The 13,721-nt window shown below is 39.7% G+C and overlaps 1 protein-coding gene across 1 annotated transcript in view; it reads right to left on the bottom strand.

The window, feature by feature from the left end:
• Positions 1 to 13,721, bottom strand: part of LRRC9 (leucine rich repeat containing 9) — a 143,832-nt gene that overhangs the window by 116,390 nt on the left and 13,721 nt on the right. Inside the window, exon 7 of the mRNA XM_020986480.2 lies at positions 4,013 to 4,195. Within this exon, the coding sequence (XP_020842139.1) occupies positions 4,013 to 4,195 (183 nt within the window). The remainder of the gene's footprint in view (positions 1 to 4,012; positions 4,196 to 13,721) is intronic.

The following is a 13,721-nucleotide window of genomic DNA, read 5'->3' as shown; positions in this document are numbered from 1 at the left end:
ACTAAGTCCAAGTTTTACGGTATGAATCCTTCTATTAAGGGAATTTGTTCTGTGAAGTTTGGATTCCATCAAAGAGCCACACTTCAGGACCTAGGGAGCCACATGTGGCCTTGAGGCCTCAGGTTCCCCAACCCTGGGATAGGGGACTTGAGGGAGAATCAATATATATGTTGAAGTCTTTTAGCCCCCTTATAGGGCAGGAGTTGAGGAAGAGAGAAAAACTGTGATCCAGGTATCATCATTGAGGAAGGAAGCAGTGACCTGGAGGCCTGTTGACAATGGCTACCAGGATTTTAACTGGGTGGTAGATATGAATAGTAGGAATCTTAAAGGAAGAGAGGTTATTGAGTGATGAAGAAAGGGAGAGAACCTGAAAATGGCAACAGAAAGCAAGGGATATTCCAACTCCACCTCCTCAACTAGTGAGTAGGGGAGAATGAATGAAGGTACAGCCAGTACTGGAAAGGATGGCCAGAGAAGTTGTGTGACCAGAAGACATCCAGGTTTTAATAAGAGCTAGTAGATGGAAGGAGTGAAAGAGGAAAAGATTTACAATGAAGGGAACTTTGTTGCCTATGGGACAGATATTCCAGAAGGCACAGTGGAAGGGCTATGTGGAATTCAGATGAAACTTCGGGGTAAGATGTTTGAGAGGGATGGGAGTGAGTGATCAAGTGGTAGGAGGTGTGGAATGGAGTTTGGATAATGATCTACAGGTGTTCAGAGTCACTAGGATGTGAAGAGTATGACCAGGTGTAAGAATCTTTCATCAATGAATGGAGGAGCACCACTCCTCTACACTCAAAGGACAGTGCAGCTGATATTGAAGGGAAGACTGTTCTTTTAACCGGAAGTTCTCCACATCCCAGTTAAGAGATTGGGCTGACTGCAGGAGGTAGAAGTTGCCTTTAGCTGAAATAGATGGAAGTAGTTGCTTTGGGGCAAACAGAAGATGCCAGCCTTTCCTCAGGAGATATACTGCATCCACCAGGAGATGGAAGGACAAAGCTAGCACGCAGCCTGGAATAATCAGCTATCTGTAAATACTCAGACCATCAACAAGTTAGAGCAAAAAAAAATAGATAGATACATATTGATATATACGCACAGATATAGATAGATGGATGGATAGATATCAGCACCAAGCTAAAGGCTAAAGAAGACAATGTGTACAATTATAAATGTTTCAACCTGACCGATTCAAACAAGTTACTGAGTCCGAGAAATGGGAAACGGAGGAGAGAAAAGACACTGACTCTGATTTTCACTACTTCCTAAAGGAGTTTAAGATTATAAGAAATGTAATCCTCTTGCATCATGACTATTTTCACCCAAGAAGCTTGGTTTTGTTTGGAGCCTTCCCTTCTGGCCACAAGCCTACTCTTCCTTCCCTTCATCAAAGCGTAGTGTTTTTGTCTGAGGGACTTTGTGGTGAATCTTACTTATCTCTCTCTCCTCCTCTTTCTCTTTTTACTCTCTCTGACCCCTCTGCCATGCCATATCTTTCTCCCATTGGCAAGTTCCAGATGGGCCCTGGATGGCTGTTCTTCATTCTACTTCTGACCTTCAGATTCTACTTGAGTCCTGCTTGTTCAGAACAATTGTGATGTTTTACTTCACCCTCAGCAAATTAGTAAAGATGATAAAAGAAGGGAACAGTCAATTTGAAGAGCTTGTGGGAGTATAAGCACACTAATACATTGTTGATGGAGCTGTGAATCAGTATAACTGGTTTGGAAATCAATTTGGGATTATCCCTATAAAATGACTAAAATGTCCATACCTTTTGATCTAGAGGTTCTACTATTAGGCTTATGCCCCAAGAAGATCAGTGAAAAGAAGAAAGTCCCCATATATATGAAAATATTTATAGCTGTACTATTTTTTTTTATGGAGAAAGTAGTTGAAAACAAAACAGGTGCTCATGAATTGGGGAATAATTGAACAAACTGTAGCACAGAAATGTAATGCAATGTTATTAGGCAGTAAGAAATGACAACTATTATGAATACAGAGAAACATGGAAAGATTTACATAACCCGATGCATAGTAAAGTAAGCAAAGAAAATAACATACACAATCACTAAATGTAAAAAACTGCCACAAAACAAAAGCAAATGTTGAAAAATTACAAAGAAATATGAGAAGACATCTCTCTTCTCTGAAGAGTTAGGAGGAGGATTAGTTAATGCATTATATTTTAAAATGCATTAAAAATTAGAAAGAAAATGAATAAACAAATCTAAATTAAGCACAAAAAAGGAGATATTAAAAATTAGTGGAGAAATAAATTTGAACCCCACCCTAAACAACCAACAGCCTATACAAATGGTGGAGGAAAAATGAAAAGCTGGTTCTTTGAAAAGACTAATCAAATTGATTTTTTAAAGAAATCATCATGTTATAAGTAAACTGAGATAGTTTATCTCCTCTTTATCTATCTTTGTGACTTTAATTTCTTTTGTCTCATTGCTAGCATTTCTAGAACTATATTAAGCAACATCAGAGAGAGGGATTATCCTTGCTTTATTCCTATATTTACTATATTAACTTGAAATTTACTTTCCAGTTTCTAATATAAACTCAATGCATTTGATGTTTGCTTTTGGTTTTCAATAGATACTGTTTATGATATATATTTTTTAAAAAGGTCTCTCTGTGCCTATAGTTTGTAAGGTTTTTAGCATAAATGAGCATGGTATTTTGTCAAAGGCTTTTCCTACATCTATTGAGATAAGCATGTGGTATGGAATGTTTTTGTTTTTGATATGATTATGCTGATTATTTTCCTAATGTTGAACCATCATTCAATCATGATATAAACCAAACTTGGTTATGATGAATTATTTCTTTGGTGAACCGCTGTAGTCCACTTGACAGGGTTTTATTTGAAGTTTTTTAATCAATATTTGCTAATAATATTGGTCTCTAGTTCTCCTGTGCTTATACTTCCCTGGTTTAGTTATCAAGATATTTGTCTCATAAAAGGAGTCTAGTAGAATGTTTTCTTTCTCAGTTTTTGAGAACTATTAGTGGTCTTTGTACTGATAGTTCTTTAGAAGTCTGATAAAATTCCCACATAAATCTGTCAGGAGCAGGAGATTTTTTTTCTTTGATAGTTCTTCCATGTTTCTTTTAGAGTTAGTTTTATTTCTATTTCTGAGATTGGGCAATTTAAGATTTCTATTTGATCTTCTGTTAGTGGGCATATTATAAAGGTATTCTATTTCTTTCATGTTGACAAATCTTGTCAATTGATTAAAAAGAAGAGGACAGAAGATCAAATCAATAAAACAGCAAACAAGTTGTAATCACAACAAAACCAGAAGAAATAAAAAAGAATGATCAAAACCTAGTTGCAGTTATGTGCTAGTAAAACTGAGAACACAAAAGATATCCCACCAGTTGGAACCCCAAATTACATGGCCTCTCATGGCACTTGGCAATTCCCTAAGACTCTAAGTTGTAGAAAAGGTATTGCATTAGTAGAAAAGAGTTCCTTATACCAAAGAAGTTACAGGTCTAATTCCTCTCTTTATCCCTATGCTAATCAAGTAATAAGTAAAGAAACTGTAACCTAATTTGACAAAATACATGCCATATAATTTGAGGTTCCAACTGATGGAATTCACTGTGAATATCAATCAGATAAGGTGATTGCAATGAGTGTAAGACCTCATTATATTGCCTTATATAGAAGATACAAATGGGGAAATTCAATTCTTTGTCAACTGAAGAACATATGTTGAATACAGTAGGTGTTTAATCAGAAATAGGCTGGTCTAAAGGTACCAAAATGAAATACAGAATTAAAGGATTGTTCAAAATATTCAGGAAAAAAAAACCCTCCTAGCACAAGTCTTTAGAAAATTACAAAAATTCCAATCCCACAGAAATGGATCTAAATTAGCCATATAATTAATAATATTCTTCAATGCATATTGTGGACATGCAACCATGAGAAGGAGATTACTTAACCAAACATCTTAGTTATATTTACGGGTCTACTTACATCAGCCAGTTCTTTGATTTGCTTTGGTGACACGTCAAATGTGTCAAGTCTTTGAAGATAAGGCAAATGATATAGCACATGTGTAGAATAATGACATAGCAGACAAACTGGATTAGGCTTATACTGAGGATCATTCAGACTCAGATCCTTTAAATGGGGTAACTTGACTAAGTTAGTGAGTTCCTACAAGTGACAATAATAAAGCATTAATCAATAATCATTATTTCTTCCTAGAGAAGGCATCTGAAAATATAAAAAGGCTACATCTTCTAGAGTAAATGCATCATAATCATACATACACCTAAAATGTAAGTGCAGTTTAGCTCCCTCTGATGTGAGAAAATTTCTCTGGTGAGAAAATTCTGTAGTGGCTAAAATATATGTTGAAAAACCAAATGATAGTTTACATCCAGCTAAAGAACATGAAAAAAATAACATCTACTACAACATTCAAATAACTATATTCTAACAGAGTTTGGAACTACTTATTTCTATATAGGGACAAATTTAATGGATCTCAAAAAAAAAAAAAAAGGCCGTGTTGGATAGGGAAAAGCATTTAATTTGGAGTCGTCACTTGGGTTTGAATCTGGCCTCTATCCCTTGTTACCTGTGTGATCTTGGGCAAGTAACTTTTTGGGCCTCAGTTTCTTTTTCTGTAAAATGGGAGGCATAGGGGTGGAGGAAGGGTTGAACTAGCTAATCTTTCAGGTCTCTTCCACCTTTAATTCTACGATCCAATAATCATAAATAAGGATTTTAAAAATGATTTCATAGAAGATAGTGCTCAGGGTTTTTGTGTTGGAGGTTCAGCGAGAAGGCCAGAGTGGCAGGGCTGTAAAGTGTGAGGAGAGCTCAGGAAGGAGGACTGGGGACAAGGCGTAAAGGGTTCTAAATATCAAAAAGTCTGTAGTTCTCTTAGGGAGCCACTAGAATTCAGAGATTGAAGCTCTTGAGAGATTCATAGATTTCAAGCTGGAAGAAAGATCTAATCCAACCCTTTCATTTCATACAAGAGGAATTTGAGGCTTGGAGAGACTACATTGAGATCTGAGAGTCAGCTCCACGCACCGCCCCATGGGAAGTTATGAGGTTACCAATAAAGAGTATAAAGAGAAAAGAGAAGACAGCCGAGGACACAGCCTTGGGAGGAGAGATCTAATATGTTCTTGCCTTTTTAGGATCATCACATATGGTCGATCCCTTCTGAGTCCAGGGCACTGTCTTCTGTCATCTTTTCTTTCTCTCCATTCTCTATGGATTCAATAGTTCCTTGGGATTTAAATGTTGTCTCTACATAGATGGTATCTACATATCTCCAGGCCTCAAAGCTCTTTTAAGCTCCAATTCTTCATCTCCAGCTGCCTACTGGCCTCTTCCACCTGGATGTTCCATAGGCCTCTCAAGCTCAACATGTATAAAACCAAATTCATTATCTTTCACCTTCCCTGTTTCTTTTAAGGAAACCACCATTTAGTCAGTCACTGAAGTGTGCAATCTCACTTTCAATCAGTTGCCAAATTTTGTCAATTATTCCTCATCAGCATCTCTCACGTCCATCTCTTTTTTCCCACTCGTATGAAAATTACACTAGCTCAGGCCTTTCTTTTCACTCCCCTAGAGTGGTGGACTATCATAAGTCTCCTAACTGTCTCCTTGCCTCTAGTCTCTCTCCTTTCCAATTCATTCATTCTCCACCCAGCCACCAAATTGATATTCCTACAGCACAAATTTAACAGGCTCTAGTGGCTCCCTATTGTCGCTAGGATATTATCAGGCATTCAAAGCCCTTCACAGACCTAGACTGCTCACCTAACCATGAAAGCAATATGCCTTGCAACTTTTTAGCCTTTGCCTAGAATACACAAATAATTCACTTCCTTTGCTACTTCTCTAACAGGGCTTGCATCACCTCCTTGATGTCATGGTCCTCTTAGAGAATGAAGGACAACCTCTGTGAGTAGTAGTAAGAGCTGCCCCATTGGGGGCCCAAGTGGAACTGGCCAGATGGGCAACAGAGCTTCCTTCTTTCTTCCTTCTTTCCCCTCCTTTCCCTCTGTCCACATAGCACATCATACACTTACCTGCAGTGGTCTGCCCAAAGGAATGTAAATTTTGACCTCTCAAAACTCTGAAGATATCTTTCTTTCTTAAGGACCATGCCCTAAACCCAAATCACTCTGGCTCTCATTGACTGGCCAACAATTGATCCTAGGCCAAGTCGCACTTGGTCATTGTTTGAGCCCTCATTGGCTTACATTGAATGTAAACAGCAATTGGTTCTGTTTTGGCCAGAAACCCTGAGAATCTTCCTGTGACAGATTGATTTTTTTTTTTTGGGCTAGGTAAAGAAGGCCTTTCTCTGCCTCTTTTCTTACCTGGCCTTTATCACTGAATGGGCGTTGCCTTAGTCAAAATAAAACCTGTTAAAAACCTTAGCTTAAAAAGGCCAGGATCTCCCCCTGCATCCAGGGCCATCTCCAGTCTATATCTTGCCACTGAACTCTAGAGGAGAAACTGAAGGTGGTAACTTGGCACAGCCCTCCCTCACTTAAATCCAATTCGCACATGTCATGGCATCACCTCCCTAATGTCATGGTCCTCTTTGAGGACAGAGGACAAACAACAACTGAACTTGCTTGTCTTCTTGGATGAGTTTGTAATTCCATATGAATTATCCTTGCTATGCCATGGCAGGGGTACCTTGAAGTGGCAGGGAGGGAATTGTGAGTGTCCTTTGGAATAAAGACCTAGAGGAAATTTGCCCAGACCGCCACATTACAGGGACTCTGAGAGAATTTTGGTGTGCTCTGTGTGGACATGAGAATTCTGTCCAGTCCTCAGTTGGATGGCCTTATGCACTGAGGAAATCATGGAAATGTTTCTATCTGGCAGGCAGAAGCTCTGCCCAGAGTTTTCTCATTTGAGAGAGGGAGTGATGCCTACTTAACTCCAGGTCTTAAATCCCTGTGGGACAAATTCCTATGGTTTGGAAAGTTCAGCATGGGCCAGATTTCTGTCAGAAACAAGAAGCCAATTTTCTTTGTTTTTGCTTTATCTTTTGCTTTTGGGTTTAGAAAGGCCATGTTAACACCCGTTATATGCTAACCAAGCAGCAATCTTAGGTAAATGTGAAATATTCTTTGTTGAATCTATAAAATTTTGTATTTGCATAAAATTGTGATTTTTTTTTTGTTTGTATTTGTGAGACTGATCACGTAACACTGTTTTGGGACTCTCCTGTATGCCAGTGGGAAATCAAGTGAAAGGATAGGGTTTATGCCTTCCCCAAGGTCTGTTTTGAATTGAGGACGGTATCTGTGTTCAAAATGCACTCCTGCTTATTTGCTGGGGATGGAATATTTTTTCAAAGAGAATGAATATAATGGGATTTGACACATGTCTAGGTCACCTAAGATGGCAGTACCAATGCAGGAGGCAACAAGGACCTGCTCGTAGAAGACATTCTTCAATGGCCAGCCATGGGAGTGGGAGCAGCCTCTTTCCACTAGACATGTCTTTAAATCAGCCTGAGGCAAGGTCCTTCTCCTTCCAGTGGGACACAGGGGTAAGGTCTCCTTTAGCCATACCAGGGGCAAGAAAGGCCCTGTAGCCCTGAAAAATGGATTGGAGATTTGGTCTCGTTTTGTTTGTCCTTTTCAATTCCATGCAGTAATTGGAATTCTCAAACCAGGAAGTCGAATCACGGGAATTTTGGAGCCCAGGATTCAAGGATGTATGTAGCAACCAGCCCAGCAGGGAAAGGCCCAAAAGCCAGGACACCTGAATGCAAAGTTGGGGGAGGAGGGGCTTAGACTTAGAACTTTGGTAGGCCTAATGCTACAAAAAGAACCTGAGTTAAGCTGTGAACCTAATCCAGAAGTGGGGAACCTTTGGGCTTGAGGCCACCCTTTGATTGAGTCCAAACTTCACAGAACAAATCCCCTTAATAAAAGGATTTGTTCTGTAAAACTTGGACTCAGTCAAAAGGCCGAACTCAAAGACCTAGAAGGCCACAAGTTCTCCTCCCCTGAATTCCCTTTTCCTTCCCAGAGACCAAGGTGATATGTTGGGGGTAGGGGAGAATTACACCACCCATATTGGGGAAAAATATCTATATATTTACTTTTGTTATACCTTTGAAACATACACAGAAACAAACATATATATCTATACATACACACATGTATGTACATATATGTAGATATAATTTGTTGGGGGTAAAAGTTAATCTGCCTGTTAAGAGGTCAAGTGAAACTGGGGTTCTTGGATTCCTAAAACTGAAGGATAAATGGTGGAGACTCTAACCAATGGCAAAGATGAGAGACTTCCCAACCCCTGAAGGGAAATGGAGACCCTGGAGGAGGGGTGAAATGTAACACATCTGGCCTTCAAGCAGTGGGGACCTGAATGGTCATTGTCCTGCACAGCACTCTATCTCTTCTCTGCTTTCGCCCAGGCTGGCCCTGTTCTGTGCAGGGCTCTCTCTCCTCTGCCTGTTGGAGCTCCCTTCAAGGCTTATTAGCTCAAATTCAACCCCCTCCAGAGGCCCATCCTGATCTCTCTAGTGGCTGGGGACCCCTCATCCCACCCCTTGTTATTTACTGTGTATATACCCTGTATTTACTTTCCTGTGAAAATGAATGCCTCCAGCAGAATGCAACCTCTTGAAGAAAGAGACTGTCTTGCTTTTTGTATTTGTGTTCTCAGTGTTTAGCACAGTACTGGTCACATGGTAGGCACATAATAAATATTTCTTGATGGATTTAATTTTGATTTAAAATTTCATTCTAATATTTCTTGCATATTTACTTAAAAAATTATGTCTCCTTCATTCTTCCTTTTCTCCTCCCCCCCCCCAACCAGGTGTGCACTTGTATGCTAATCCTTACTGGCATTTTTCATTGAGCTCTAATTTCATTCCTTATGTCTTACTTCAAAAATTCTGTTTTTAAGCTTTCCTATCAGTCTTGGAGGTTCTACATTATGTTTAAAGGGACCACAGATAATAAAAGATATCAATATTAAATATGTATGTACCACATAGCAAAGAATTTAAATATTTAAAGAAAAAACTAATTGTATTATAGGAAGACCTAGAGTCAATAAATGTTAGGGATTTCAAAGTTCTGGTTTCACACACAAAAATCTAACAGAAAGATAGACAAGAGAAAATAAACATCAGAACAACACAGCAAAAATAAGCTCTGGGGATACAAAAAGAGGAAAAAATAGTCACTGTCCTCAGTAAGCTTACAATCTGATCGGGGGAGACAAAGTGCAAACAAATATACACAAAACAAGCTATATACAAGATAAATAAGATGGAATTTTAGTTGGGACTTAAAGGAAGCCGGGGAAGGCAGTAGGTAGAAAGGAGGGATCTACTTTTATTATACTTCAGTAATTTGGCGCAATCTTTCATATGGTTGTTAATAGCTCGCAGTTCTTTTGTAAACTGTTCAAAATCCTTTGATCACTTATCCAATGTTTCTTTGACTCTTCTCTGACTGTGGATCCATATCATCATTCCTTAGAGGACAAACAGCTGTTTACTCCTGAGCATTTTGTTTGGGGAAAGAGACTCAGATCTGCTCCCAGGTTCAAAGAGCACAGTCCTTTTTCTTCCCTTTCTTCTAGGTGTCATATTTGTCCACCATCCAATGTCTTGACATAGGTCAGGCTCCCCCTCTGCCATTTCACATCATTTTTCTCCTTTGTTTTCATACTGAAGCCCTTCTTCCATTTTTAAATTCCAGTTTCTTCTTGATAAACTGGAGACTGAGTGAGTTCCTTTTCTATACTGGAGACAAGACTAATGCTTTGAGTCATGGCATAAATACAAGCATCACATACTCTATGTAAGTTACTGCAAAATTTCTCCCCAACTGCAATACTTGCTACAAATGAAATTCTTATTTTTTCCTGTAATTTCCATGAAAAACTGTTCTGGCAACTGCTGGGGTGGAGGAGGCAGGGGATCTTCACCTTCAAAAAGAGTCGTCATTCTTCTTTTCTTCCTTCACCTTCCTATCATCTTGGCAGCAACAGCAGCGTTCAACTTCCTTTCTCTCACATTACTAAACTCTTACTAGTGTTTTTCATCTCCTTAATTTTCTTTCTCTTAGAGTCCTCTGACCCTTTTTCTCCTTGTCCTTTAGTCCAAGTCCTTCTTGTTCAACTTTTCTTCAAATCTACCCTTCACAAATTCAATTCATGTAATCTTTTACAATTAAAAAACCTCTTCCAAAATTACTTTTGTTTACCTCAGTTTGACTGCTTTTGTCGCCTATTCTTTGTTGCCAGCCTTCTCATGAAGCTGGAAGTGACAAACCAGCTGTGTGACTATGAGGAAGTCAATTAACCTGACTGGGAAGTTCAAAAGAGGGGAAGGTTTGGGTGAAAAGATCATGAGTTCAATTGCGGACATTGTGGAGTTTAAGCTATCAATGGGACATCTTGACTACTAGACACTGAGAAGTCCAATAAGCAGCTGGAGATATGAGAATAGAGGTCAGGAGACAGGTTAGGGCTGGATAAGTAGATTTGAGAATGATAATTTGAGAGATGATAATTGAATCCTTGGAGCTGATGAGATCACCAAGTAAAAGAGTATAGAGGGAGAAGAGAAGGCCCAGGACAGAACCCTGGGAACACTCGTGTTCAGTAGGCATGACCAGGACAAAGATCCAGCAAAGGAGAATGAGGAGGAACTAGGTAGTTAGGAGGAGAACTAGGATACAGTAGTGTCATGAAAACCTAGAGAAAAATCAAGGAGAAGAGGGCGATCAATACGAGAAGGATGAAGAATGAAAAAGAAAGTCATTAGATTTGACGATTAAAAATCATAACTTTGGAAAGGGTAGTTTCAGTCGAATGATGAAGTTGGAAGCCACTCTGTAAAGACTTAAGAGGTGAGAGAAAAGGAAGTGGAGGAATACATTGTAGATGGCCTGGGATTTACCTGGGAAAGGGAGGAAATACAGGATGACAGCTAGCAGGGATGAATGGATTGAGAGTTTTTTTTGGAGGATGGAGAAAACATGGGCATGTTTGTAGGTAGCAGAGAAGCAGTCAACAGACAGGGAAAGATAGAAGATAAGAGTGAGAGAGTGGGGATGACAGAGAGGGCTATCTGCTGGAAAATTTAGTGTTTACTGTTCTTAGACCGTGTCTGTCTCTACAATTGGTGATCTCATCCACTGTCATGGCTTCTATTATTACTCGTAAGCAGATAATTATATCTCTGCCTCCAAACTTTGCTGAGACTTCCAGTACTATCAACTGTCTGCTGGAAAGCCCCACCTGAGTGAATGTCTCATTAGCTCTTCAAATCCAACACATCTCAAACTGAAACTCATTGTCTCCCCAACAACCCTGACCTAACACTTCAATTTGATGGCGGCACCGACCACCTTGGTCCATGATTTTGAAGTCATCTTTGACTCTTTCTTCTCTCTCACTCCCCACATCTGAACAATTGCCATCTCCAGTTTATTCCATCTCCACAATATCACTTATATTTGTCCCCTCTTTTTTTAATTTAAATTTTATTAATTTATTTTGATTTATCAACAATCACTTCCATATGCTTTTGAGTGAAAATTTTTCTCCCCCTTCCTCCCCCCCACTCTCCCCAAGACAACCCACAATCTGATATAGGCTTTACGTTAAACCTATTTTCATACTAGTGAAGTTGTAAGTAAAAATTAAAACCAGTAGGAGGAACCATCAGAAAGATGAAACAAAACTCAACAGAAGGTAAAAATAAGTGATAGCAATTCGACTTCCATAGTTCTTTCTTTGGATGTGGATAGCATTTTCCATCCCGAGGCCTCTGGAGATGTCACAGATCCTTGTAATGCTGAGAAGGGTTCAGTTTAACAATATTAGTCATCGCATAACATGGCTGTTATTGTGTACAAAGTCCTCTTGGTTCTGCTCACTTCACTCAGCATCAGACCATATAAGTCGTTCCAGGTTTTTCTGAAGTCAGCCTGTTCATTGCCCTCTTTTTAATTTCCACTGCAACTACCCCTGCTCAGTTTGACTTCTCTTTCCCACAGACTGAAGTTATAGCGTCTCAACCAGTCTTCCTGTCTCCTGTCTATCTGCCTTTTGGCCCGTCTTTTACACTGATGCCTAACTGAAAAACTTTCAATGGCTGCTTAATGCCTACAAGTAAAAACTATTCATCCTGGTCCTGGCATTCAAGGCCTTCCATAATATGGCACCAACTTACCTAGTAGCCTATTCTCACATTACTCATCTTCACAAACTCTATCTTTCAACCACACTGAAGTATTCTCGTGTTCCCTGACATCACATTGTCCTCTGGCTTTGTGTCTTTGCCTCTGTTCTCATGCTTGGGCCTCTCTTCAAGGACCAACTCCGGTGTCAGCTCGGGGATCACGTCTTTTCTGACTCCACTAGGTTAAAGTGTTTTCTTTATCTCCCTCTTCAAATATCTACTGGCCTTCTGCCTATTCCTCTTTTTTGTACTTCTCTAGCTCCCTCTTGAAGCATTGTTATTTCTGTACAAGTATTTACCCCATTAGACTGTAGTCTGTGTTGTATAGCTTTGTTTACAGCGAAGTGTCTTTTCCATAATGGGGTATTGATTCATGTCTGTTTAATTGGATTTTTTCTGAAAAGCCAGAGGGCAGTTTAGAAATAAATAGAGTGGGACAGCTAGGTGGTGCAGTGAATAGACCACCAGCCCTGGAGTCAGGAGGATCTGAATTCAAATCTGGCCTCAGACACATGATATATTTATTAGCTGTGTGACCCTGGGCAAGTCACTTAACCCCGACCGCCTCACCAAAAATAAATAGATAAGTAGAGTGAGGAAATCTGAAGAGGGCTAACTAGTTCAGAGAGATTTATGTGAGTGTGTTTTTGCTTGGCTCTGTGGGAGCTTGACACCTTAGAATGAAGCTCCGGATGTGAACTAGAGGGCATGTCCTAGAGAAATCTTCCCAAGAACCTTCTATGTTAGTGATGGTGATGATGATCATCTACAGATCACAGTTAATAGCGCCTCATGGCTTATGAAGTGCTGTCCTCACAACAGTTCTGTAGTGTAATGGCATGATTCCCATTACAGATGAAGCAACCAAGGTTCATCATTGTAGAAGAGAGCAGAGAGGCGTCTCTGCCTTGAACTTAGGCAATTTGGCAATGTTTTAAGGGAGAAGCTACATTATTTTTTATTATGATCACAGAATATAATTTTCTAAAGAGCAACAATGTGGTTTTCCTAAAATACGGGCCTGACCATCATCCTCTCTCCCCCACCAATCCCATTCAATTCATTCCAAGGGCTCCCTATTACTTCCAGGATTAAATATAAAGTCTTCTAGCATTTAAAGCTCTTCATAACTTGGACCCTTTCTACCTTCCTGGTCTTCTCACGTCTGACTCTCTTCCACACACTCTACAGTCTAGCTACACTGGTGTCCCTGTTGTTCCTGAAACCCTCCATTCCTTGTCTTCATGCCTTTTGGATGTCCTCCACGCCTGGAATGCTCTTCTTCCTCACCTCTACCTCTTAGTTTCCATGGTACTCTTTAAGACTTGGCTCTTGGAATGGGGTCATTTGTGTGTAGAGGCATTTGCCTTGGCAAGGAGAAGCCCCACCTCTTCACGTGAGACACAGGTGAAGGAGGAGATAGTGGCCAAAGGCATCTGAGTGATATGAAATAAAGAC

The sequence above is a fragment of the Phascolarctos cinereus genome, unplaced genomic scaffold, assembly GCF_003287225.1.
Source record: "Phascolarctos cinereus isolate Bilbo 61053 unplaced genomic scaffold, phaCin_HiC Scaffold_3;HRSCAF=262, whole genome shotgun sequence".
NCBI lineage: Eukaryota > Metazoa > Chordata > Mammalia > Diprotodontia > Phascolarctidae > Phascolarctos > Phascolarctos cinereus.
Note: the sequence above shows the minus strand (reverse complement) of the source record. Positions and strands in the feature narration are given on the sequence as shown.